At 49.1% G+C, this 27,965-nt stretch overlaps 1 protein-coding gene across 8 annotated transcripts in view; it reads right to left on the bottom strand.

The window, feature by feature from the left end:
• Nucleotides 1–768: 768 nt before the first annotated feature.
• Nucleotides 769–27,965, bottom strand: part of TMCC2 (transmembrane and coiled-coil domain family 2) — a 46,148-nt gene continuing 18,951 nt past the window's right edge. For 4 of the 8 annotated variants that reach the window (XM_007523136.3, XM_060178697.1, XM_060178698.1 and 1 more), the window contains 3 exons: nt 3,273–4,204; nt 1,464–1,599; nt 769–1,358 (listed from right to left, as the gene is read on the bottom strand). In XM_007523136.3, coding sequence (XP_007523198.1) covers nt 1,047–1,358; nt 1,464–1,599; nt 3,273–4,204 — 1,380 coding nt within the window. In that variant the 3' untranslated portion in view covers nt 769–1,046. Of the gene's footprint in view, nt 1,359–1,463; nt 1,600–3,272; nt 4,205–4,723; nt 4,884–10,604; nt 10,873–11,469; nt 11,639–27,965 lie in introns of those variants that run through there. The other 4 variants (XM_060178699.1, XM_060178700.1, XM_060178702.1 and 1 more) reach the window with 4 other exon arrangements.

Raw genomic sequence — 27,965 nt, 5'->3', positions numbered from 1 at the left:
GCAGGTACTGCCCTCCCCCACGGAGGAGATTTCTCTCTCCTCCTCCTCTGAGAAACCCTCACTTCCTGGAAGTGCCTGTGGAGAGGCTAGGAGGAGAAGAGGAGAAACCATACACCACACACAACACTCCAGAGCCTTTAAAAAAAAAAGCCACAAACAACTCCTCCACACAAAGACACACATATGAAGTCAACAGACATAGAAAAGAGAGACTTCGCTCCTGCCACTCTGGCTGGGGCTGTTCTGGGGGGGGATTGGGGCTGGGTGGTCTGGCCCCAGGGCTCCCTGGCAGGATAGCACAAAGGCTGAATGGTGTGGAAGAGCCTGATAGTCAGGAATAAACCCTGGCTCCAGAGAGAGGGCGGGGAAGGGGTGCAGGAAGGTACAAATAAATAAATAAATAAATAAATAGAACCCAATTCTCCCCCAGAGGCCAAAGGGCTGAGGCTTGGGGCCTCTGGGGCCTATTTCCCTGAAAGAAGCAAACTCAGTGCCAGGCAGAAAGAATCCCAGGGAAAACATGGTCCAAAGTCACACCCGCCTGGCCTCCAGAGCCTGTAGCCTTCAGACCCCAGAAGGGCCCATCCCAGAACCCAGCCTCTACCCAGCAAGGCTGATGCTGGTCCTGCAATGCCCCAAAGGTTGGGAGCCCCTCTCATGCACACTCTTGCCTTCCTTCTGACCATCTCTGTAAGGGGGAGCTCAGCATGGGTCCTCCCTTGTCCCTGTTGTCATCGGCTGCCTTGACCCTGGGTGAACCAAAGAGTGGCACAGTCTATGTTGCTGTTCTCCTTAGTCCATTTGCCCACAGGTGGCTCCTGTGTCCCCAGCCAGGGTTTCCTCCCAGGCTCCCTCTGGGCCAACAGGAAGGAGGCGACAGACAGAAGTGAGGACTGAGCAGAGGGGCCGATGGTGCTGGAATGGACACTTTGTGCAGATGGCCAAACCGGGCACGTGAAGAAGTCTAAGGGACGTGGGGGTCCCAGGGTCCCTCCCGGAGAGGCGCAGGCAGTGGGGAGGGGGGATGCGGGGGCCAGGCTGGCTCCTCAGCTGGGCAGCAGCACGTGCTCAAGGAGGTAGGTGAGGGAGTCCCAGTGTTTCCAGAGGAAGAAGAGGACAAGGACCAGGAGGGCGGTGCTGGTGATGCGCAGGCGCGTCTTCATGAGTGGCGTGATGAAGTTGGCGATGGTGGACACGAACACCAGCAGCACGGCCATGAGCGCCAGGATGACGTTGATGAACTTGCCCAGCAGCGCGCGCGCGTTGGCGTTCTCCACACCCTCCAGCTGCACCACCTGCTGCTGCTGCTGCTGCAGCTCCAGCTTGGTGACCCGGGTCAGACAGGACTCCACAGCCTCCTGTGGGGCAGAGGGCACGGGGCGCTCAGGATAACCAGGGTCCTCCCACCCCTACCCGCCCCTCTGTTTCCCTGAGCCCCACCCCACCCGCCGGCTCTGCCATACCTGGATGTCCCGAGCCCTCTCATAGGACTGGTAGGCCACCTTCTCCTCCATGCTGGCCAGCTCCTGCTTCAGGTTGGTCATCTCGTTCTGGTGCAGCTCTGTCAGGTCATTGAGCTGCTCCTCCAGACGTTCGTACCTGGCAGAGGGAGAGAGCGTAACTCCAGTCCTGACTGCCCCAGCTCCCTCCTCTTCTCCCAGGGCTCCATCCATTCATTCTTTGCAGTGACCCTGCCCTCCCCAGGGAGTTGACCCTGCTCTAACCTCAACACAACAGTAATGGAAGCGACTGCTCACCTGGCTACACTAGCTCAGAGGATTAGAGGACCCTGAAAACTCTGTGCGGCTAGTGCTAGTGTCACTCCATTTCACAGATGATGGGACTAAGGCTCCAACTCACAGAACCTGTCTAAGGCTGCCTGGCTCAGAAACAGAGGAACCAGGGGTGGATTGGCTCCCCCACCCTGCCCCCTGCTAAGAGGCTCTCCTGGGCAGCAGACACCCACCCCTGCACTAAAACTCGAAATGTAGAGAGATGGCTGCTGGGGTGGGAGGGGATTATGGTTAGTTTTCCTGAAGGCTCACTCTCCATCTTCTAAGTCATCATCATATCTGTCGTAGAAGACTTGACATATTTTTATTTATTCATTTATTCCCTTTTTTGGTTGTCCTTGTGTTGTTTTTTATTGTTGTAGTTATGGATGTTGTCATCATCGCTGGACAGGATAGAGAGAAATGGGGAGAGGAGGGGAAGACAGAGGGGAAGAGAAAGACAGACACCTGCAGACCTGCTTCACCACCTGTGAAGCGACTCCCCTGCAGGTGGGGAGCCAGGGGCTCGAACCGGGATCCTTACATCGGTCCTTGCACTTTGTACCACGTGCGCTTAACCCACTACACTACCGCCCAACTCCCTTGACATATTTTTCTATGTTTCTCTAGGCAAAAATGCATCATGACTTTTCCAACAACCTAATATATAAAGAAGGAAAAGGACCCAAGGAGAGATCATAATAGTTATGCAAAAGAATGTCTGGAGCTCCAAAGTCCCAGGGTCAATCCCCAGCACCACTATAAGCCAGAACTGAGCAGAAAGGACTCTAGCCAGGAATGCAAAAGAAGGGAAGTGTTAAAGGAAAAGTTCCCCTGGAGAGGTGCAGAGCAGAGCAGGTGGAGGGTAGGGCCTCAGAGCTGCATTGCTCACACCCAGCCGCCCAGGGTCACATTTCCAATTTTGGGGGGTTGATTGGACTCATTTCCTCTTCAAAATGAGCCTGGGAGGCAAGGCTCATTCATGTCACCCCCAATTCAGAACAAGGTGACCAGAAGAGTTGGGGTCTGAATCCTGGGATTCTGGACCCAGTGCTAGCACATAGTTCCTCCCTCAGTTTCCCTTTCTTTTTTTTTTTTTTTAATATATATTTATTTCTTTTTTGTTGCCCTTGTTTTTATTGTTGTTATAGTTACTATTGTTGTTGTTATTGATGTCGTTGTTGGATAGGACAGAGAGAAATGGAGAGAGGAAGGGAAGACAGAGAGGGGGAGAGAAAGGTAGACACCTGCAGACCTGCTTCACCACCTATGAAGCGACTCCCCTGCAGGTGGGGAGCCAGGGTCTCGAACCAGGATCTTCATGCTGGTCCTTGTGCTTTGCGCCACATCGCTTAACCCGCTGCGCTACCACCCGACTCCCCAATGTCCCTTTCTGTACACTGATCACAGCACCATGGAGCAGGGATGCTCCACAGGCCCTGCCTGCCCAAGGGGCAATCTGAGTGCCGGGTGCCAGGTGCCAGGGGCAGGGACACCCACCTGTAGCGCTCCTCTTGCAGGCACTGCGTCATGTAGGTATAATCCCGCTGCAGCTGCGCTTTCAGGTCCTCCATGGAGTCCTCCAGGTGGGTCTGGCCCTCCCTGATCTCCCGCAGCTCCTCCAGCAGCGCGTCCAAGTTGGCAGGCGCCCCGTACAACGTGTTGGACTTGGGGCTCCCCAGTACCCCCATGGCCCCAGCCCCCGAGTTGCTGCCTGCCCCGGCTGAGCTGGCGCTGGCGCTAGAACACTCGTCGTCGCTGCCGTATTTGGGGCTGGACACAAGTGTGGCGCTGCCACTCAGTGCACGGGCCGCCTCCTCAGGGGGCCCATCGTCCAGCGGGTCCTTGAGGTGCGCAATGTTGTCGGCGCTACCAAACTTGTTGCGGATGAGGCTGGCAAACTCGCGCGGCTTGGACACCACAGCACTGTGAGTGGCCTGCGACAGGCCGGACAGACTGCCCTTGACACCCTCCACTACTCCTCCACTGAAGCCGCTGATGCCTGCACGCACGTTGGCGCCCACGTCCTTGAGGCCCTGCTGCATATCCCGCAGCACGTCCTTGGGCTGGCGTGATGGCCCGTTCTGCTCAATCTCCTTGAGGCGCCGGCGGTAGTGCTCCAGCTTCTTGTGCAGCTGCGCAATGGTCTGTGCCGACTTCTGGTTCTTCTTCTCAAACACCTGCTTGATGCGCGACACCTGCTGCTTGTCAGCATTGTTGGCCAGCTTCAGGTACTCTGCTACATTGTCGTCACGTGCCTCCTGCTCGATCTTGATCTGCTCCGTGATCTTTAGGATCTTCTGGTGCAGGTGGTCGATGGCTACCTTGGTCCGCTGTGGGTCTGGGGCCCCGTCAGGCACATCCAGGCTGATGGGGCCATCAGCATCACCTTGGCCGGGGCCGCTGGCCAGGCTTGGGTCCCCCTTGTCCACCTTGGGGATGAAGCAAGAGGCAACATGAGTCCATGGGAGGGGACACAGGGTTCTCAAGTGACCCCTTACCCCAACACCTATGCTTGGCTTTGGTGCCGGGAAGAGGATGCAGGTGAATAGGACGCTTCGGAGAAAGCCCCAAAGGATAAGGACGGTCTTCCCTTGCCATCCTGAAGGGCTCTCCCTTCTCTACCTCCAGTTCTATCCCATCACTAAAATGTAGCCTAGGCAGAGCGGCCACTCCGTAAGTCCAGAGAGTTCAACCAAATAGCTCAGGGTTACACAGCCACAAGAGACCAGCTCTCCAGCCCAGATTGTTGTGACATCACTTGGACCAAACTGGTCAGAGACTTCAGCGTACTCACAGGGTTGAGTTCTGAGTTCCCCACAAAGCTGACTTGTACCCATGCTCTGACCCCAGGCAGGAGTAGGCAGCCTCCCCACCCTCCCATGCTTCCCTAACACCGTTCAGAAGGGTCACCCTGCCCTGCTGGAGCACTCCCTATCCCCCCCCATTACCTTCCAGCTCTCTGGGATGGTGAACAACCTCTTCCGCTTCATGATGGGGGCACCAAGTTGCCCCAGCCTCCCAGAAGCAAGAAAGGAGTCTACTCACTCCCACCCACACTGCTGGCCAAAGCCCTGAGGACTCAGTCCCAGGAGCAGAGTCCGAACCAAGGGGAGCAGGGTTGAGTTTGGAGGCTCAAGAGCCCCAGCCACCCAGCTTTGAAGGGAGGGAACAGGCAAGGAGATGACAACCCCTCTTCCTCATGAGCGGGCTTCCCAGGCACATCAGGATGACATGAAGGATGAAGAGAGCCCAAGGAAGAAAGTTCAGGAAGACAAGCCCACAGGGAGAGGCAGGTGAGAGGATGCGAGCAACATGGAGGGGCCCGTCCCAGGCCGCTGCCCCACGGGTGGAGGGAGGAACGGTCTGTCCCCAGTTGTGTCCCGGCTGTCTTATCACCACACAGCAGCAGAAGCAGCAGGAAATGGCTCAACCCCATGTATTTTTACACACAGCTCACCCCCAGTGAGGCTGGCTGGGTCAGATGCTCGCTCTTTCTATGTATGGGGAGGAGGCAAGGGCAGGATGAGGTAAACACGGGGGAAGAGGTTAAAAAACAAAGAAAGTAGCCCAGTCACAGGCAGCGGAACAGGAAGCAGTCCACGCCAATTGCAGGCAGAAGTCACCCGGCTCTATCTCAACTGAGGAGGCACAAAGGGATTGAAAAACAATGGCCCTGCCCAATAGAGAGGGTGGCTCCACTGGGCTTCCTCTGGGGACTTTTCAGGTCACAGTTCTGCCCCAAGCTCTCCTGGAGTCAGGGCTGCCCCATACTTTTGCTTTCGGTCTCCCCTTGGGTCCCCTTGCCTGTTGCTCCATCTCTCTGACCCTGCATCAAAGGAGCCAGCTCCATCATCTCTGTCACACCAGTCCAATGTCATGTTAATCCCCTTCCTGATGGCCAATAGTCCACCCCTCCAACTCTCAGACCCTTTGTGTTCCCACCTGCAAAATGGGCACAACTGTATCTCCCTGCAGGTCTTTTGTGAGTCATAGGAAATGATGCCAAGGTCAGCACTTGGGCACAGTGCAAGACATATACAAAAGGTGTGTTAAATGCTGTCTAGAGGATGGGAGCAAGCTAGCTGTGGTGTCTCTCCTCTGTTTCTGTCTCTCTTTTTCTAAAAAAAAAAAAAGAGAGAGAGAGAGAGAGAGAGAGAAAGACTAGAACATTGGGCCAGGGAGGTCACTCAGAGGTACTGTGCATCAGCAAGGCCCTAGATTCATTTCCCAGAACCACATAAAAATAAATAAACAAACAAACAAATAAATAAATATTATCTGGAAACAATACTGTTCCCCCCCCCTTTTTTTTTTTACCAGAGCACTGGTAAGCTCTGGCTTATGGTGTTGTGGGGGATTGAACCTGGAACTTAGGAGCCTGAGGCATGACAGTTTGTTTGCACAGACATTATATTATCTATGCCTGCCCAGCCTGCACTTTTTTCCTAAGGAGTAAAATTCATGTAATAGATGATACCAACTAATTTATTCAATGTTGACCATGAGTATGACACAGCTATTGAATTAAGCAAAAATCAAATTCTAGCTTTCATATTTACTTTATTTATCACATGAGAGAGAGGTTCACATGAGTGAAAGAGGGAGAGAGACACCATAGCACCGCCCTGGTACCTGTGGCACCAGGGATTGAACTGAGAATGTCAGGCATGCAATTCTGATGCTCTACCAGTCGAGCTAGTTTTCCAGCCTCCAAAATTAAATTCAATATGCAGGGGCAAGGTGGTGGCGCACCTGGTTGAGAGCACATGTTGCAAATGCTCAAAGACCCAGGTTTGAGCCCCCGGCCCCCACCTGCAGGGGGAAAGCTTTGCAAGTGTTGAAGCAGTGCTGCAGGTGTCTCTCTGTCTCTTTCCCTCTCTGTCTCCCCCTTCCTTTTGACCTCTGGCTATCTCTATCAAATAAAAAAAATTAAACTCAATACACAATACACGTATGTGTATGACTAAAGAACTTGAATACCTCACAAGGCCTCAGTGAACCTTAGAGGCTAGGCAATGGCTCATCTATGAGGAGTGGGTAGTCCCACTGCTTAGAGGAAGTAGCTAGGGGGACACAGATGTGACATTGCTGCAGACAGCAAGCATACTCCAAGGTGAGCAGGGTGAGGTCCACAGCCTGGGGCTGCTCTACTATGACTGGTGTCTTTCCCCTATACTCTGCATCTGTCTGGCTTATGAAGGGCAAACAGCATTGAAAGTGGCTGTGAAAACTCTAAAACTGAGAGAACAGACACAGGAGAAATGGGCTGAGGTCCTTGGAAGGCTGGAGAAGTTGGGGCCTGGTCCCTCACCCAATCCTAGTCTCACTCTAAAGCCCAAGAATCAGGAGTCCTGCAAAGAGTCACAGCTCCTTCCTTCCCTCCCTCCACCAAGCTTACAGAGCCTGGACTCTGCTCCTGCAAGTTGGCACTGGACAGCCATTGAGGCATCAGGAAAGGAATCTGAAAGCATACGTAGCCAAGGAGATATCACAATCCTTCTGTAAAAAACATTCCTGCCAGAAGCTGCAAGGACCCAGGTTCAGTCCCCTCATATCACCATAAGCCAGAGCTGTGCAGTTCTCTGGTAAAAGTAAGTAAATAAATGAATACATAAAATAAATCTATAGGGAGTTGGGCGGTAGTGCAATGGGTTAAGTGCATGTGGCACGAAGTGCAAGGACTGGCATAAGGATCCAGGTTTGAGCCCCTGGCTCCCCACCTGCAGGGGAGTGAAGGTCTGTAGGTGTCTGTCTCTCCCCCTCTCTATCTCTCATCTCTCTCAATTTCTCTCTGTTCTATCCAACGACAGCAATAAAACAACAACAATAATAACCACAACAGTAATAAAACAACAAAGGCAACAAAAGGGGAAAAAATGGTCTCCAGGAGCGGTGGATTTGTAGTGCAGGCACCGAGCCCCGGCAATAACCCTGGAGGCAAAATAAATAAATAAATCTACAGAAAGACATATAGTGTGTGTCACTAAGGTATACATTACTCCATAGTTGCTGACTGATTTTATCATATTACATTTCAGATAGAGGGTCAGGGAGCTAGCAATAGTGGCTCAGAGTTCCCAGGTTCAATCCCCAGCACCAGCATAAACTGGAGCTGAGCAGTGTTCTGGTAAACAAAACAAAAAATGTGCCCAGGAGATGGTGTAATGGATGAAGCACTGGACTCTTTAAATATTTTTATTTATTTATTACTGGAGAGACAGAAAGAAATTGAGAAGGGAGGAAGAGAGAGAGAGGGAGAAAGAAAAAGAGACACCTGAAGCCCTGCTTTACCACTCATGAAGCTTTCCCTCTGCAGGTGGGGATCAGAGGCTTGAACCTGGGTCCTTGTGCTCTGTGATATGAGCCCTTAACCAGGTGCACCACCGCCTGGCCCCCAGCACTGGACTTTTAACATGAGGTCTCAAGTTCGATCCCTGGCCTTCCATGAACCAGTGATGTCCTGTTTTTTCTACCTCCCTCTCCCTCATTAATAAATTAATAAAAGTAAACATAATTAAAAAGTGAAAGCATAGGAAGTAAACAATGAGAACACCATTACAAAGGATGGAACAAAACAGAGAATGATGTTTTTATCAACTGGAATAATCATCTATCTTTTGGTGCAATGCACACTTGATATGAAAATCCAGAAGGCAAAGCATGTCTGATCCAAGGGATGCTGTGGACATTTCAGACACTCAAGGACCCTATGCTGATTTGATGAGGGAAAAATCCAGAGCTGGGATGCATCTGCAGTGCCAGGACCCTGAACTTCTCTCTGCTATAGGTGGGTGGGTGGGGGCTGGCTATGGCCTCAAACACAGGGCCCAGCAGTGCCCAGGGCTCCCCCTGCCTCTGTAGTCACCACAAGCCAAGCCGGATTAGGCACCCCGCCAGGTCACAGGCCCCCAGCCTCCCTCTTCCTTCCTCGGGCCTGGATGCCCATCATTAGCACCCAGTGGGTATAGGGCACAGCCCACCACAACTGCATACCAGCCCAAGGCAAGAGCATAGGCCTGGGGCAGAAAGCTGGGGTGAGGAAGGGGGCACCACTCAAGCTGTGAGTGGTGGATCAATCATTTCTCAGGCAACGGTCTAGGCACACTGTACACACAACAGGGAACACGGCAGCTACTGCCAGGGATGACCAGAGTGTGTTCCACCTGCTTCTTGGTCTCTATGAGACAGAGTGGCCTCCCAGCCTGTGACATCCCCCTTTCCCTAGCCCCCACCCCCACAACAAAGCAGGCCCTAGTGAAATGCACACACTGTTCCTGGGAAGGTCCCACAGCGGATGACACAGAATATGGGCCTTCTTTTCCTAGCCATCTGCTCACAGTTGGAAAGCATGTATTGAGGTCATGCTTAGGAGAGAGAGAGAGAGAGACAAAGACAGAGAGAGAGAGGGAATGAGAATGGGAGAGGGAGAAGGAGAAAAGATGGAAGGAAGGAAGGAAGGAAGGAAGGAAGGAAGGAAGGAAGGAAGGAAGGAGGCTTACTGTCCCTGTACAGAGCAGAGCAGTACTATCAGCCTAGGTTTCATTCCTTGGATCCCCTCCCCAGGTGGGAGACAAAAGAGTTAACTGTCACCTTTGCCTTGTATGTGGGCCTGGCCCAGCAGATGCAGCCAGGGAGCCAGAGTCATTATGGGGAGCTGGTAGGCTGGGGGTCTCAACCTGCTGACTTCCGTCCCCCAGATCTGATTTGAGCACACCCTTTGGGGAGAGCACACTCACAGGTCCCTTTTCTACTAGTTCCTAAAGGGGAAGGGAGGTGTGCAGGGACCTTATAAAGCAGAAAACCCAAGACTTTCTCCAGCCTGCCCAGAGAAGGGCTTTGACTTGGTGTGGCAGGAGGCTGAGATCCGGCTTTCTTCCGCAGACCCAACATTCTAGCCTGAGCATCTGGGAAACCGTTCAGGGGTCACCCTAGTCTCCATAACCCCGTGGGCCTTGAGCTCTTTCTTGAGCTCTTTCTCCTGGGCATGAGGTTACAGTAGAAGCTGTCCTAGCCAGCCCTGGGTCCTTGTCCCAGAGCCAGCCCACCCTGCTCTCCTCTGTGCCTGGGAGCCTAAGCAGCTTTTCCTTGGAGGGCAGGGAGGCCACTGCTGAGACTAGGGGTGCATGGGGCGCAGACTGAGCACCTGGGCCAGCAGCTCACAGGGATAGAGCAGAAGGTGCACATCCCCATGCCTGAGGGCACTGCTTCCTACTGCAGGGTCTTTTCCTGGTGGCCTGGTGTACCCTGGTGGCTTTAAAGGACTTTTACCCGTTATGGTGATATAATATCCCTCTGAGGGATATTAGGGAGCAGACATGCATGAACCAGGAATCTCACTTAACTTTGATGCAGCAGCTACAACCTGTGGGAGTCCAGGCACTGGGCAGAAGCTGCCCACCAGCTGCCCCTGCAGCCCCTCCCACCCTGACCCAAGGGCTCTTCTCTCTTCCCAGCAGCCTGACTCCCTTGGCACTTTCCATTAAGTCCATTCCCTGACTCTGGGCAGAAGCACAATGTCCATCCCGAACCTCACTCCCAGCTGAGAACACAGTCCTTTTGTCCACTGAATGCCCAGCACCCTGCTGTCTCCTCACACCACTGACCCTGGTGGAGCCCCAACTGAGTCTCCATCTCCTGAGTCTTCCAGCAGCTCCAAACACCAGATACTGTGTCCTCCTGGACTCCCCACTCACTCACCAGGCCTCCTCGCCCCCTCTCCGCTCAAGCACAGCACCCCTACCACTTCATTCCTGGCAGCTCCTCTGGCCCCAGCCCAATCTTGTCCAGCCTCATCCAGGGGCTCCTCACTCCACTCATCAGAGACCTCACCTGTGTGGAAACTGTTTCCCGAAGCCACGCTGGTGCTGGGGTGCTGGGGGTTCTGAGGCCCCAGCTGTCTGCAGGCTGAGCCAGGCCCCCGGGCTCACAGTCCTGGGGCAGCACAGGGCTCCCCGAGCACAGCCGGGGCCTGCGGGCGGGTGTGCCCAGGTTCCCAGCCTCTGCTGCCGCCATCTCTGGTCTGAGCCCAGCCTGAGGATTAGGGGCGGATTGTTCCAGGAGAACTCTCCCTCCCCAGGCTGGTGAGCTGCTCCTTCATCTGGGGAGGAGGAGCTAGGAAGCCCCACTGAGCTCCAGGAGGAGTCCCCCCTTCACCCCACCCCCAGCCCCAAGTCCTGCTGTTACCACTGTGAGCTCAATGAGGACAGCAAAGTATGACAGCAGCAGCTCCAGCCCTGGGGAGCATGGGAGAGCACGTGGCCCTCATTCCTCACACAAGGGCCCTCCCATCCTGCAGGCCCAGAAATGTCCCCACCATCAGAAGCTCCTCTCTCAAGAAGGCAGAAGCACAGTCCCTGGACACCCACCTCAGCTTGTAAGTGGGTGGAGAGGAGATCTCTAGTGCTAGAAGGGGTCCCCACAGGACGTTTGGCCTGGACTCCTCACCCCCCCATCCCCCCACCCCCCCCCCCACCCCACCCCCACCCCACCCCCCCCCCCCCGCCCCATGAGCACCTGCAGGAAACAGGGCTGACAAGCTCACTGGGTAATTCCTCCTCTCTAACAGCCTCCCTGGAAACCCTCTCTGCCCTGCGGCAGCCACTTCTTCAAGAGCTTCTCTTCTCTGTTTCCCATCCCCCATCCACCTGCCCCCAATGTTGTCCAGACAAAAAGAAAAAACCCTAGACAAACTCACAGTCTCCTCCCTCTTGAACTTCATCTTGACAGCCCCAGCAAGAAGTGCTGGGAGTCACCAGCAGATGGGGCCCAAGGTGCACAGTTGAGGCCAGTGAGCTGTGAGGGCGATGGGGTGGCCTGCGTAGTCCAGGGGCTTGATGGTTGGGTCTCTCTTAAGAGCAGCTTCCCACAACAGAATCATCAGTGGAAGAAGACACAGCCGGTATGAATTCTGCAGCCACTTGAGTCTGGTAAGAAACTCAGGGCTTAAATACTGACAGTCAACTTGGGTCACACCAATGGGGCAGTCCCAAGTTCAAGACGGTGCAAAGAGATAAGAAAGGACCCCGTGCTATCTCTGGGGCTCCATGCCAGGGCCTGCAGCTCCAAACACCACAAGCAGGAGCCCCACACCCTGGGTCCATGGAAACCTTATAAATATTTGCCATAGCTAATGACTTGCAGTTTGAGGACAGGAGCCGAACAAGGATATGTCCCATACTTCTGGGCTCAGTATTAACATGTGCTCTGACACAAAGGGTCAGAAGACATTTCCAGCACCCCCAACCCTTCTGTGAACCATCTCTTTCCATTAAGGTGCTTACTTTGTAGGCTGTGCTAGGGCACAGAACACAATGGACCTGTGTAAAGGGGTCTCAGGTCTCAAGGCACGTAGGAAGGCAGGGCCAGAGTTTCAATCTATCTAAGCCTATGACTTAGCCAGGGTCAGGTGGGATGTGTGTGGAATGACCAAGTGACCTGTCTCATTTAACCACAAAGGAAACAACCTGTGCACAGCAGTTCTGTCTGATGTCCTAAGGGAAACAGCTCCCCCCCCTGCACATGAGCAATGCCACTTGAACTTGCAGGAGTATCCTGTTCTGGGGAGGAGAGCCAGTGTCAAGGCCTGGTGACAAGATGGGAGGGGCAACCCCAGGGAAGGGTCTCAGCTCTGAGACTGTTCGTGAGGGCCCACACCAGCATCCCAGCTGCTGTGTGACGAGGGGATGAGGAGTGGGGGAGCCGGGAAAGCCCTGGCTGGAGGGGACTGTGTCACAGGAAAGCAGGAAGGCTGGGCTCCAGGGTCCTGGCAGAGCCTGCTAGAGGCAGAGAGGCTAGGAGCAGCCAGAGCCTACTGTGAACTCTCTACCTGCTGGACATGCTGTGTGGCCTGGGCACGCATTTGTGCTTCCTCCCAAGTGTAAGGGGGGCAGCAGCACCCACAAAGCAGCCTCAGAAAGAAAAGGCGATCAGGAGTGTGATGGGAGGCTGGGAGAGAGGCAAGGGTGACTCCCTCCGGTCCTCCCTCTTACCCAAATGTCATTCATTCCTGCACCTGGAGCACTTGTCCTGAGATACTAATAGCCAGTGGACAGCTGCCCCAGGGAGCAATACTGAGACCCAGAGAAGCTGCCCTGGGCATTGAAACAGGGGGTTCTGACAGGACAGTGAGCTGCAAGTTGCCCCAGTTCTGCAGATAAGGTGTTGGAGGGTGGATACACCCATGTGTACTTCCTGCTAAGTCCTGCCCCCCAAGTTCTCATCCTCTCCCACAGCCCTCCACGACTGCAGCTTGGCTCTACCAGGCAGGGCCTCACTGTTGGGCTCAGGCTTCCCAAGCTTGCCCCGAATCTGGGATGACAGATGGGCTCCACTTAGTCTTCTCCTGGGTAACCTGAGCAGTTATGCCAGCCCCTTTCTTTCTTTCTTTCTTTCTTTCTTTCTTTCTTTCTTTCTTCTTTTTTTAAAAATAAATTTATTTATTCATTCCCTTTTGTTGCCCTTGTTGTTTTATTGTTGTAGTTATTATTGGGTAGGACAGAGAAAAATGGAGAGAGGAGAGGATGACAGAGAGGGGGAGAGAAAGACACCTGCAGACCTGCTTCACTGCCTGTGAAGAGACACCCCTGCAGGTGGGGAGCTGGGGGCTTGAACCGGGATCCTTAGGCCGGTCCTTGCACTTTGCACCACCTGCACTTAACCCACTGCACTACCACCCGACTCCTCATTCTTTCTTTAATAACATTTTTAAATGTTTTTCTTCTTTTTTTATATTTATTTATTCCCTTTTGTTGCCCTTGTTGTTTTATTGTTGTAGTTATTATTCTTGTTGTCATTGTTGGATAGGACAGAGAGAAATGGAGAGAGGAGGGGAAGACAGAGAGGAGGAGAGAAAGATAGACACCTGCAGACCTGCTTCACCGCCTGTGAAGTGACTCCCCTGCAGGTGGGGAGCCAGGGTTCGAACCTTATGCCGGTCCTTGTGCTTTGCGCCACCTGCGCTTAACCCACTGTGCTACAGCCCAACTCCCCTAAAATGTTTTTTTTTTCTATTCTCTTCATTTGCCCTTGTTAATATTCTTCAGTCTCCCACCCCCTTTATAAAAAAATCTCCCTACTTTTCTTTCTCTTAGAACAAAGAAAAAAGAAAGGGAGAGAGAGAAAGAAGCACAAAGCATACACACATACATTCAGAGCTGTGGGCAAGATGAGAAGTCACAGGCACTAGGAGCAAATTCAAATGCTGAGAAGCAGCTAAATTTAGTTGCTCAGGAGCTAATATGAAGCCCTCAAACATCTTCGGCCCCAAGTGCACTGTGAAGATCTCCACTGAGGGCCCCTCTAGAAAGCCTAGAGCTGAGGGGTCACTATCAGAGGTCCCTCCCCAAACACTCTCTTACAAACCCACCAGAAGGTGCTTATTCTTTGGGGTAAACACAGCAAGCAAGGTGAGTATGCCTGCCAGGAGCAGGTGCGGGGTGGGGGACAAGCAGAGAGCAGAAACTGGGATACACAGCTTACACCCCGCTGGGCCAGTGTTCGCTAAAGTGACAGACACTCTTGCCTGAAGTCCTGCTTGGGCCCATCAGGAGCCAGCAGCCAGGCAGTGGGAAGAATCCATGCTTAGGCTCCTCTCAGTTTTAGGCCTGCATAATAGCTCACTAGGACAGTGTGCTGCTCTGCCATGTACACGGCCCAGGTTGAGTCTGGCCCCGCGCACACTGAAGAAAGCTTTTCTGCTGTGGTCTTTTTTTTTTCTCCTTGCCTTTTCTGACTCTATAAAAATATAAATAAAAATTAAAAAGTCTCTTTCAGTTTCACGCCCTTCATAGCTACTATGTCCCTGAGAAAGGGGACACTGGGAACAGAGTCAGGAGAAAGTGACTGAAAGAGGAAGCAGCTTGTCCCTTGGGGGCAATTCTGAAGAACCAGAGCCCTGCACTCCACTGTCTCTGCCAGGAGTAGTTGGGAATGATTCCTGGCCGAGGGCAGAAGCAGAGGCACAGAAGCCACTGGGTGCTGTATTGACTCAAGGGCTAGAGGCTCAGCAAGCACTGACATGAATAAAGTGAGGCTTGCAGGTAAAACTGCAGAGCTCTGCTAGTGCAGGCCAGCTCAGAGGGCCATGTCACAGGACTGTAACGAAATGCCAAGGGGCATGCCAGTGATGTCCCCCAACCCAAAGAGGTCTGAAGCCAGGCCAAATTCTGGATCCTGGGACAGCCTTCTCAGGCCTTGCAGAAACCTTATATAATGAAGTTAGTATTTCAATGCTCTGTCTTTACAGGGCAGGCTTGGCTTTCCAGCAACCCCAAGGAGGCCTCCTAGTCAAAGTACCACTGTGGATCTGAGCTTTAATTGAGGCTGCTGAATTATTTACAAGCTGTGGATACTGGCCTGCCTCTGGGGTCCTGGTGATGGGGGGGGCCTTCCTGGAGGGGGGGAGAGAAAATACAATGATAAACCCCACGTCCAGATGAGAAGGAAGGTGAAAGAGAATGAGAGTCTGATTTGGCCTCTGGAAGAAGTGAGGAGAGGGGGCCAGTGGGCCAGGAGGAGTCAGACAAGCTGTTCAAGACAGCTGCCACCTGCCTCAGGAGGTGTGTGTGTGGGAGAGGGGTGAGAGGAGGCTGCTTTCTCCAGAAATGGGGTTCACTGCTTCCAGATCCTCACTGCAGCTCAGGGGGGCTCCCTGAGAGCCTGGAAGGAATGCAGTGGGGAGGCCCACTTCTGTTTCTGAGCCTTCTACCCTCAGGGTGGAGATAAAGGCCCAAACACACCCATGAAAAGCTAGCTAAGGTGGCCATGGGGATCAGGTGAACAGCACAGTGTTTCCATTGCCTCACCTGGCACCAGAGGGGATCAGGGTCACATTTCACATCTCAGGGATGTGAAGAATCCAGGGAGGAATGTGCCCGGCGTCTGGGGAGCCTTGTGCCAGCTCCCACAGCCTGTGCCCACAGCACCAGTACCAGCTCTTTGTTGTCTGGACCCAGACCACAGAGCTCCCTGCCTGCCACCTCTGAATACTCTGGGAGCCCATCTGAACCCTGACCTCACCTTCCCCTGGAGTAGCAGTGGGGTGTGTCCAAGGCTTTGAGGCCCATTGGAGAGCTGCTTATTCCAACCCTGTTCCCCCGAGGTTGCAAAGAGCCTCAGAGACCAGCAGGTCCAGAGTGAGTGACTTTGGTCTTGGCTTGGTAATGTGGAAGGAAGTTACCTGGTATCACCCCCTGAACTCCAGGGGTTCTAAGCTCCCAGAAGCCAGCACTAATGTGGATGGTGCAGGCTGCCTTCTATCCCCCTAGTCACAAGTATACAAGAGAGATGAGCAGCTCACTTTGGAGCCAGCTGCCTGCTGGGGTGCAGCACTAAGCCCACACTCCCGCCCTGGACTCAAGAGGAAGCTGTGGCTTCTAATCTGGTATAGGAAGGAGCCTTTGGCGAGGGGCAGAGTCCTCATTTCCGGGGCCCCTCTCCCCAAAAGTGAGGGACTTCACCTAGACAAGAGTGAGTATTTAGCTATAGAGATGAGTGCAATTCACCTAGTTAACAGCAAATCACAGAGCAGCCTGCCTGGGCCTGGTGAGCAGCTGGCACGAAGGACAGGCCTTGGAGGCCTCCCAAGGCCCATGGCTCTCCCCCTGCTGAAGGGGCCTGTCCACTCAGAAAGGACCAGAGAAGGGAAGAAAGAGGATAGGACAGGGTGGAGGAGGGAGCAGAGAGGACAGCTGTCCCCTCACAACTGGGCCTGAGCACAGGTGACAGGCCCGAGCATGCACCCAAGGGACTGTGGATATGCTGAGTGTAACATCTCTGAAGGAGAACATGTGGACCCTAGACCAGGGCCCCTTCAGTCACCCACATAAACCAGTCTACAGGCTCCTGCATCAGCCCCCTCTCCCCCAGTGGACTGTAGCCTCCCTCCAGCTGTGAGGGGACATGACTAGAAACCTCTCAGCACACAGCCAGCCCCACCCACCCCTGGACCAGCAGGCTCCAGACACAAATAAACCAGGGCCCTGTAGATCTGTCTACTTGGCAAGAACCAAGGGTAAGGGTGGCCCCTCACTCAGTCGCCAACCCTGGAGTAAACAGAGTGCTTATTGATGCCAGGGTGGAGGGGAGTTTTGCTGTGGATAAATCACAGGGGGGTGGGGCAGCAAGCCTGCTCTGGTTTAGAGGATAGACTGGACCTTGGAGCCTGGGGCCTGGAGATAACAGCCCTCTGATGTCACAGGAAGCATCCATCATGACATCACCCCTATTCACTCACTCACTCACTCCCACACACCCTTCATGCTCCCTCTGTAGCACCACAGGGAGGTCTGGGTTCCTCTCTCCATCCCTGCCTGACCTCGCTAGGAACTGAATGACAAAGTCCTGGGAGGGTACAGTCACACAGCACAGAGGGGCAGGAACCCTCAGAGATGCCCCCAGGAGAGAGGGGAAGTGGTGATACTGTTGAAAGGACTGGAGAAAAGGATCAATTAGCATGTGAGCCTATAGGACCCAGCCCTGCTTGGAAGCCTGTGAGCAGGCAAAGAAAGCCAGGTAGAAGGGGTGGGCCAGGTGGAAGGGGTGCCTGCTATTTCTGAGGGCATGATCTTCCAGAAAACGCTCCTCAGTAGAAAAAGAGGACACCAGCAAGGGGTGGGGACTCCACTGAGAAGCCCTGCACCCAAGTTCACTGCAACTGTGCATACAGTCAACGTTCCTGCAGGGTCTGTGGGGACCAAGGGAAAGGGTCTCAAAAAGATAGAGGCCAGATACCACCTTCATTCTCTAATCAGCTGCTAATGGCCGACAAGCACAATATATTTTTAAACTAGTTCTTTTTTAAGATTTATTTATTTATCCCCTTTTGTTGCCCTTGTTTTTTAATTGTTGTAGTTATTGTTGTTGTTGATGTCATCATTGTTGGATAGGACAGAGAAATGGAGAGAGAAGGGGAAGACAGAGAGGGGGAGAGAAAGATAGACACCTGCAGACCTGCTTCACCGCTAGTGAAGTGACTCCCACAGGGATAATTTTTAAAGATATGGTGAAGGGTCACCTGCTCAGTATCATACAAACCATACAAAGCAGAATGGGCTGGGGGTTGAGATGACAACTTGGTTTTGTTTTGCTAAGTACATTTATTCATTTATTTAAAGGGGAGGGGCTGGAACACCACTCAGCTCTGGCATATGGCAGTGCAGGGACTTGAATATGGGTCCTCAGGCTTACAAGTCCTATGCTAAGCCACTGATCTGTCCCCCCAGCACTGTTTTTGTTGTTAAAGGATAATTCAAGTCACCACCTCAAAGACTAGCTCTCAGTCTAGGACACAGGATGATCAAACCACATTACCAAGGCTGAGCTGCTTCCCTGAACCCCAATCTATCCCTCTCTTGTACCCCTGCTCTTCCTGGGGCTCTAGATACCCAAAATTCTTAGGGGTTGGGTAAACCTCTTCAGGACAGCTGGGGAACTTTAGCTGCCTTCAGGGTGTTTGGGTAACTCAACCCCTACAAGGCCCACTCCAGTCCGAAAGCCAGCTGGGGAGTTCTAAACAATAGCAGGGGTGTGGGGAGTGGGGAGGCTTATGAATTAAAAATAGACGCTAGTAATCAGCAGAGAGCTTGCAAAGAGCATGTGGGGCTGTGTTTACTCGGGGGAGATGAATACCTGCTATTCATGCCATAGACCAGGGCAGGAGTTGCTATAGCTTTTCACACAGCCAATGGCCGCTGGGGCTGAGAGTCAGCTGACATCTGGATTTCCCAAAGATGGAAGGCTCCTCCAGACAGGGAAGTACTCAGGGAGCTCCCCTAGAACTACACCCATCCCCTGAAAAACAGCTCCAGGCCAAGAAAACTATTTAACTAAAAGGAAATGACAATCAAGAGATATAGTCAACCTCCCTGGACTGAGGCAAGTCTGCTCCCCATAGGTCCTGCACAATATGGTCCCTAGCAATTTTAGGCAACCTCAGATTTCAATGTAGGACCTGGGCTCCATCCAGAGGTCTCTAGGTCTGGTCTCTCACCAGCAAAGTTCCCAAAGTCCCCAGGTGGGGTGCCTGCTCCCAAGCCCCCCAGCCTGCCCAGTACCACCAGACAGCAAACACCAGTTTCCAATGGCACCCACTGCCCAGGTCCCCTCCCTCCAGCTGCAAAAACGCTGAAGATTTCCTTGATCACCTTCCTCATCTTCAAAAAACAGCTGTAACCCCAGACACCTTATTAGAAGGGTTGATGGTAGGTCCAGGGATTGAATATGGGACTTCGGAGCCTCAGGCATGAAAGTCTATTTCATTATTTCTCTTCCCCTCTCTGTCTTCCCCTCCTCTCTCCATTTCTCTCTGTCCTAACCAACAACAATGACATCAATAACCACAACAATGTTAAACAACAAGGGAAACAAAAGGGAAAATAAATAAAAAGCTGAAATAAAATAAAATAAAATTGGGGGCACAGGGCAGTGGTGTACCCAGTTAAGTGCTTAAGGAAATCTGCGTAAGGACTATCTTACACACTATCTTCCTGAAAGTGATTTGATTTTTAATTTTTTTAAACTATTTTATTTGATAAGACAGAGAGAAACTGAGAGAGAAACACTTGCAGCACTGCTTGTGAAACGTTCCCCCTGCAGGTGGGGTCTGGGGGCTTGAACCCATGTCTTGTACATGGTAATAGCGGTGCACTTAACCACCTCCTGGCCCCCTGATTTGGTTTCTTCCCCCTTATTCTTGTCTTACACCAGGGCCTCACAAGTCTGCACGATTGATTCCATTGCTCCTGGTAGACAACTTTTTTACCTTTTAATTTCAGACAGAGACAGAAACAGAGAGGGGTGGGAAGAGAGACACTCCAGCACTATTCCATCATTCAAGGAACTTCTCTTGGTGCTCTGCATAGTCTTCCCATATGGTGCAGGGAGCTTGAAGTCAGGTCATCATGCATAATAAAGAATGTGTAGGATCCCTAATTTTATTGTATTGTATTATTTCTTTATTTTTGCCTCCAGAGTTATCACTGGAGCTCTATAAATCCCAGTAGCCATTTTTCCTTTTTTAAAAATTTTATTTGATAATACAGACAGAAAGTGAGAGAGAGTGGGAGATAGAGAGAGAAAGAAAGATAGACACCTGCAGGCCCGCTTCACTATTTGTGAAGCATTCCTACTACAGGTGGGGAGCAGAGGCAAACCCAGGACCTTACGCATGTTTCCTTAAGCACTTAAGTGGGTGCACCACTGCCCTGTCCCCCCAATTTTATTTTATTTTTATTTTAGCTTTTTATTTATTTTCCCATTGTTGCCCTTGTTGTTTAACATTGTTGTGGTTATTGATGTCATTGTTGTTTGTTAGGACAGAGAGAAATGGAGAGAGGAGGGGAAGACAGAGAGGGGGAGAGAAAGACAAACACCTGCAGACCTGCTTCACCGCTTGTGAAGCGACTCCCCTGCAGGTGGGGAGCCAGGGGCTCAAACTGGAATCCTCTCACTGGACCTTGAGCTTTGCGCCATGTGCGCTTAACCCGCTGTACCACCACCCGACTCCCCTAATTTTATTTTTAAGGTGTATTCACCAACTGGGCAGTGAGGAGGACTGGCAGGAGGAACACTTGCTCCCTGAAGGCTGAACACCCTGGTCATTCTTCAGGACCTTGGGGCCCCCACTATTCTGCAATGCCTCCATTTCAGCCAGAGCTCCTAGAAATCAGTCTCCCATTAGACGTCTCCCCATTGGAAACTGTGCTTGCAAATGGTTTGGGCCATGGTTTTCAATGCATCCTTTATACCAACAAGCCCCAAACATGTGCCTCCAGCTGGATCTCTTGCAGGGACTCAGGCAAAAACATCTGACTGCATTTTTGGCATTTCCACATCAATGTATAATAGCCATCACAAGTGAAACCTAGCTCTGGTTTCTGTCACAGCTCGGGTCCCTGCCAGATATCTACTCATTGCTGAACTCCCCAGTTCAGTTCATGGCTGTTTCCTCTTTCCAGATGCCAGCCTTCACCAGCCCTTCCTATAACAACCCACACCTATCAGCCTGCCTGGTGAGTTGTGAAGCAAATTCAAAATCTCACCACTTCCCAGGCTACTCTCTCCTTGCTGCAAACCACCACCCTCTCTCCATGGATCTCCCTATGAGAATCCCTGCTGACCACCCATTCTCCACATGGAGGTTTGAGAGAGGGTCTCAAAAGGTGTTACTCATGTATAAAGCCTTCTAATGAATAGAGTTAGCAGAAAGAAGCCTTAACAATCACTAAATTGAGTCTTGTAAACAAAAATAAAATAAAAAAGCAAAGCCAGGGAGTTAGATGGTAGCACAGCAAGTTAAGCGCACATGGTGCAAAGCGCAAGGACTGGTGTGAGGATCCCAGTTCAAGCCCCTGGTTCCCCACCTGCAGGGGAGTCACTGACAGGTGGTGAAGCAGGTCTGAAGGTATCTGTCTTTCTCTCCCCCTCTGTCTTCCCCTCCTCTCTTCATTTCTCTCTGTCCTATCCAACAACGATGACATCAACAACAATAACTACAACAACAATAAAAACAAGGTTGCTCTTCTGGAGGCGGGGCTACAGAGCAGCAGCAGCTGTGTTTCTCTCCTCTCCTGGGTCAACTAGGAATAACAAAAGAGATCACATGGGACTACAACAAGACAGGACTACAAAGACTTCAGGAACCCACTAAATCACCGGTAGTACAAATACATGTGGCTCAAGGACAGAGAGGAGCCTAGGGAGAGATTAAGTGGCTGGTAACTGTCTGGCAGTTTACCAGTTGAGACACCACCTCCAGTCTGTTTCACCAACAAAAAGACAGCTGAAGGGAGGAGAGGACTCTCCTAAGACTCACCAAATGCAACTGTGAGTCTCCATTGCTACTGCTCTCAAAAGCTGCAGCAGCAGGGGGGAGGACCTGTGCTGACATCAGAAGACAGAGAACTAACCAGGAAACTCAGGACATATTTACCTCAGTGGCCTAGCAGTAGGGCTTTGAGAGTCTCTTTGCATAACCACTGTATTATCTCTACCCACCCTGCTTTATCTCTTGGTCAGCAGTGAGGGATTAAGCTAAGAAGGCTACTTATAGTTTAAAAGCCCTCAGGCTCCCATAGCCTACAGGGAAGAAAAAGAACAGAAGAGGCTTTTAAACCACTGTGCTCCAACTCAAGGATTAAAATAATACTGAAACAATTGTCAAGTTCCACAACTGTGAACCCTTTAATTATTTTCCTTAGACACAAGTCAATCCAGGCAAGAGTGGTCAGTAATTTTAAAAGTATTGAGAGAGGGACCTCATAACATACTATATAAAATGGTTAAACCAACAAGAAGAAATATTGGAGAAATGAACCAGGACAAGACTCCAGCTAAAAGCCCCCCAAAGGTTGAAGCACAAAATAATGAGGTCAACATCCAAACACTTATTAAGGAAAGAATCACAGGAATGTGTTGTTAAAATTCGGAGGCTCTTGCCGGGTTAGCTTCACGGGCGGGTAACAGAGACGCGGAGACAACGGCTGGGCAGGGAAGCTGTATTTCTTTATTCAGGAACAACGATTCATAAACTAAGACAAACTAATCACCAAACAGAACTCCGCTGTCTCTTTGCGGCGGCGCAAGCACTCTCTCTTACTCCCGAACTCAGGAACTCTGGCGGGGTTCCTTCGGGGCGGGGCCAAGCAGGCCCACGAAACTAACTGGACTGATCTAATTCTCTCGGTGGGGGAGAATTAGAACCCAATGTAAAGCATACAACAATTCCCCCTTTTCTTTTTAACTAAATGACTACAGTATTAAGGGTGTGGGGTGAACAGAAACATATATCGTACAGGCATTTTTTAAAAAAGAAACTGGCACAAACATGGAGAAACATGTAAGCAAGTAACAAGAACCAGAGTGTTGCTAAGGGAAGGCCTGAGGGGGCCGGCCATTTTTTTTTTTTTGTCTCTGTGGGCAAAACTTTATCAGCTTAAAAAAAAACATTTCTTGCCTCTGGGGGGCGTACTTTCTCGACGGACATTTGCATGGGGGCGGGGAACGGCCTAGAGTCCCAAAGGCAGCTGGCTGCAATTTACTTACTATAAAACAAAACTTGTTATTAGCATATTTTTAATAGAGAAGGAATTTGAGACTTTTACATAGCAACAACGTCTTTTTAACCTTTTGTTACACCCATTCAAGATGGAGTCAGGAAAGGAAACCTCAGGCATGAGAATAATTAGCATAGCCATTGTGTGATCTATCATTTCTAATAGAGAAGGTAATGGAGAGTTTTACATATCAACAAGTCTATTTAACCTTTTGTTTAGACCAACTTAGTTAAAATATATTGCTAACTAATTTTTACCTCAGACTTTAAAAGTAAGTTAATTTTATCTTTATGAGAATTACATTGAAAAGCTTTTTCATTTAACTTTGACTAGTAAGAATTTAGCCTTAAAGTTATTGTTTACCAAACTTTAAACATACACATAAACATGTAAAGCATACAACAGGAGTGAGTAAAGAGTTTGAAAGAATTATGATCAGAAAAGCAGAAACAACAAATGAGACTCTGGAAGAAAACACAATTATCTCAAGATTACTAGAGAGCTGAAAGCTGAAATAGCTGAGCTAAGAACACAACTAACTGAGCAGCCTAAACAGTAACAGAACAGCGTAACAAAATAGATGAACTCCAGAAAACAGTAGAGGGAAGAGAAAATAGGATAAATGAGGATGAAGACAGAATTAGCAAGATCGAGGATGAATTAGAGACAACTAAAAAATAAGTAAGAGATCTCAAAAAGAGATGAAGAGATACTGAAAACAACAACAGAGACCCATGGGATGACTTCAAAAGAAATAATATACGCATTATTGGCTGACCAGAGGAAGAAAGAGAGGGAGGGGAAGAAAGCATTCTTCAGGACATAATAGCTGAGAAATTCTCTAGTCTAGACAACATCAAAGACATATAGGACCAAGAAGCCCAGAGACACTCAAACAGAATTAACTCAGATTTAAAGACACCAAGACACATCATATTTAAAATGGAAAGAAATAAGGATTAAAGAAAGGATCCTGAAGGCTGCAAGAGAAAAACAAAGAGTCACCTACAGAGGAAAACCCACAAGATTAACAGCAGACTTCACAAAAACACTACAGGCCTGAAGAGAATGGCAAGATATCTATCGAGGGCTCAATGAGAAAGGCTTTCAACCAAGACTACTGTATCCTGCTAGACTGTCATTCAGACTACATGGAGGCATAAAAACCTTCTCAGCCAAGCAACAGTTGAAAGAATCAACTATCACCAAGCCTGCACTAAAAGAAGTTCTGAAAGATCTGCTGTAAACAGTCAGACCACTATAAATATGCCATATATCAGACCACTCTAAAAATCTACAAGAATGGCGTTAAAATAGCTTCAATCTTTGATATCAATAAATGTCAATGGCCTGAATTCACCTATTAAAAGGCACAGAGTAGGAAGATAGATCAGAAAAGACAACCCAACAATATGCTGTCTACAGGAAACCCACCTAACTCAACTAGACAAACACAGACTCAAAGTGAAAGGATGGAAAACTATCATACAAGCCAATGGCCCACAAAAAGGGCAGGAACAGCTATTCTCATATCTGACACGATAGATTTTGAAATAAATAAAGTTTAAAAAGATAGGGATGGACACTACTTAATGCTCAGAGGATCAGTCAATCAAGAGGACTTAACAATTATTAACATCTATGCACCCAATGAGAAGCCATCTAAATACATCAAACGTCTGCTGAAAGAGCTACAGCAATATATTAATAGCAACAGTCATAGTAGGGGACTTCAACACTCCACACTCTCAGCTTGACTCTTAGATCATCCAGGCAGAAAATCAATAAAGACATGAGAGAGCTAAATGTGGAGATAAACTAGAACTACTGAACATTTTTAGAGTCATTCAACCCAAGAAACTGGAATACACATTTTACTCAAGCCCACATGGGTCATTCTCAAGGATAGACCATATGTTAGGCCACAAAGACAGCATCAGCAAATTCAAGAGCACTGAAATCATCCCAAACATCTTCTCAGACCACAGTGGAATTAAACTAACACTTAACAATCAAAAAAAGATTAGTAATAAGTCCCAAAATGTAGAAACTCAACAGTACACTACTTAACAGCCACTGGGTCAAAGAGGAAATAAAGGAAGAAATCAAAATGTTTCAAGAGTTCAATGAAAATGAAGACACAAGCTATCAAAATATTTGGGACACAGTTAAGGCAGTACTGAGAGGGAAGTTCATAGCCATACAAGCACACATGAGGAAAAAAGAAAAAGCACAAATAAACAGCCTGATTGCATATCTTAAAGACCTAGAAAAGGGGGGGGGGGGGGGGAAGGAACCATAAAGTAACCAGAAGGACAGAAATCACTAAAGTTGGGGCAGAAATCAATAACATTGGAGGTTGGGCAGTAATGCACCAGGTTAAGCACACATGGTGCAAAACACAAGGACTGGAATAAGGATCCCAGTTCGAGCCTCCAGCTCCCCACCTGCAGGGGAATCACTTCACAAATGGTGAAACAGGTCTGCAGATGTCTTTCTCTCCCCTTCTCTGTCTTACCCTTGTCCCCATTTCTCTCTGTCCTATACAACAAGGACAACATCAATGACTACAACAATAAAACAAGGGCAACAAAAGGGAATAAATAAATAAATAAAAGGTATAATTAAAAAAAGAAATCAGTAACATTGAAAATAAGAAAACCACACAAAAGTTCAACAAAAGTAAATGTTGGTTCTTCGAAAGAGTGAACAAAATCAACAAACCTTTAGCCAGATTCACAAAACAAAAAAGGGAGAAGACCCAAATGAATCGGATCATAAATGAAAGAGGAGATATCACAACAGACACCGCAGAAGTTCAACATATCATATGAAACTTCTATGAACAACTATATGCCACCAAGCTAGAGAACCTGGAAGAAATAAACAATTTCCTAGATAGCTACGAACTTCCGAAATTAAGTAACCAGGAACTAGATAACACGAACAGGCCCATCACAGTTATGAAATTGAAACAGTTATCAAAAATCTCCCCCAAAATAAAAGTCCTGGACCAGATGGTTTTACAAAACCATCAAAAACAAAAACTCTTCCTGGAAAACCTTCAAGGAAGAGTTAATATCTCTAATTTTAAGTCTTCCAGAAGATTGAAGACACTGGAATACTCCCTTCCAGCTTCTATGAAGCCAACATCACTTTGATACCAAAAGCAGACAGGGACACAACCAAAAAAGAAAACTACAGATCAATACCTCTGATGAACATAGATGCCAAAATATTGAACAAAATTCTAGCCAACTGGATACAGCAGTATATTCAAAAGATTGTTCATCATGACCAAGTGGGGTTTATCCCAGGGATGTAAGGTTGGTTTAACATATGTAAATCAATCAATGTGATCCACCACATCAATAAAAGCAAGACCAAAAACCACATGGTCATATCAATGGATGCAGAGGAAGCATTTGACAAAACCCAACATCCCTTTATGATCAAAACACTACAAAAATGGGAATAGATGGATAATTCCTCAAGATAGTGGAGTCTATATACAGCAGACCTACAGCCAACATCATACTCAATGGTGAAAAACTGGAAGCATTTCCCTTCAGAACAGGTACAGAACAGGGCTGCCCACTATCACCATTACTATTCAACATAGTATTGGAAGTTCTTGCCATAGCAATCAGGCAGGAGCAAAGAATTAAAGGAATACAGATTGGAAGAGAAGAATTCAAACTCTCCCTATGTGCAGATGACATGATAGTATACATAGAAAAACCTAAGGAATACAGCAAAAAGCTTTTGGAAATCATCAGGCAAGACAGTAAGGTGTCAGGCTACAAAATTAACATTCAAAAGTCAGTGGCATTCCTCTATGCAAACACTAAGTTAGAAGAAGATGAAATCCAGAAATCAGTTCCTCTTACTATAGCAACAAAACAATAAAATATCTAGGAATAAACCTAACCAAAGAAGTGAAAGACTTGTATTCTGAAAATTATGAGTCACTACTCAATTGAAAAAGACACAAAGAAGTTGAAAGATATTCCATGTTCATGGGTTGGAAGAATTAACATCATCAAAATGAAATACTACCCAGAGCCATATACAAATTTAATGCTATCCCCATCAAGATCCCAAGCACATTTTTTAGGAGAATAGAACAAATGCTACAAATGTTTATCTGGAACCAGAAAAGACCTAGAATTGCCAAAACAATCTTGAGAAGAAAGAACAGAACTGGAGGCATCACACTCCAGATCTCAAATTGTATTATAGGGCATTGTCATCAAAACTGCTTGGTACTGGAACATGAATAGACATACTGACTAGTGGAACAGAATTGAGAGCCCAGAAGTAAGCCCCCATGCCTACGGACATCTAATCTTTGACAAAGGTGCCCAGACTATTAAATGGGGAGAGCAGAGTCTCTTCAGCAAGTGGTGTTGGAAAAAAATGGGATGAAACATGCAGAAGAATGAAACTGAACCACTATCTTTCACCAAATACAAAAGTAAATTCCAAGTGGATCAAGGACTTGGATGTTAGACCAGAAACTATCAGATACTTAGAGGAAAATATTGGCAGAACTCTTTTCTGCATCAGTTTTAAAGACATCTTCAATGAAATAAATCCAATTACAAAGAAGACTAAGGCAAGTATAAACCTATGGGACTACATCAAATTAAAAGGCTTCTTCACAGCAAAAGAAACCAATACCCAAACCAAGAGACCCCTCACAGAATGGGAGAAAATCTTTACATGCCACACATCAGACAAGAGACTAATAACCAAAATATATAAAGAGTTTGCCAAACTCAACAACAAGAAAACAAATAACCCCACCCAAAAATGGGGGGAGGACATGGACAGAATAGTCACTATAGAAGAGATCCAAAAGACCAAGAAACACATGAAAAAAATGCTCCAAGTCTTTGATTGCCAGAGAAATGCAAATAAATGTAACAGTTAAGATACCACTTCATTCCTGTGAGAATGTCATACATCAGAAAAGGTAGCAGCAACAAATGCTAGAGAGGTTATGGTGTCGAAGGAACCCTCCTGCACTGCTGGTGGGAATGTCAATTGGTCCAACCTCTGTGGAGAACAGTCTGGAGAACTGTCAGAAGGTTAGAAATGGACCTACCCTATGATCCTGCAATTCCTCTCCTGGGGA

This window comes from Erinaceus europaeus, chromosome 19 (assembly GCF_950295315.1).
Source record: "Erinaceus europaeus chromosome 19, mEriEur2.1, whole genome shotgun sequence".
Taxonomy (NCBI): domain Eukaryota; kingdom Metazoa; phylum Chordata; class Mammalia; order Eulipotyphla; family Erinaceidae; genus Erinaceus; species Erinaceus europaeus.
The sequence above is the reverse complement of the archived record's forward strand: the minus strand, read 5'-3'. Positions and strand labels throughout refer to the sequence as shown.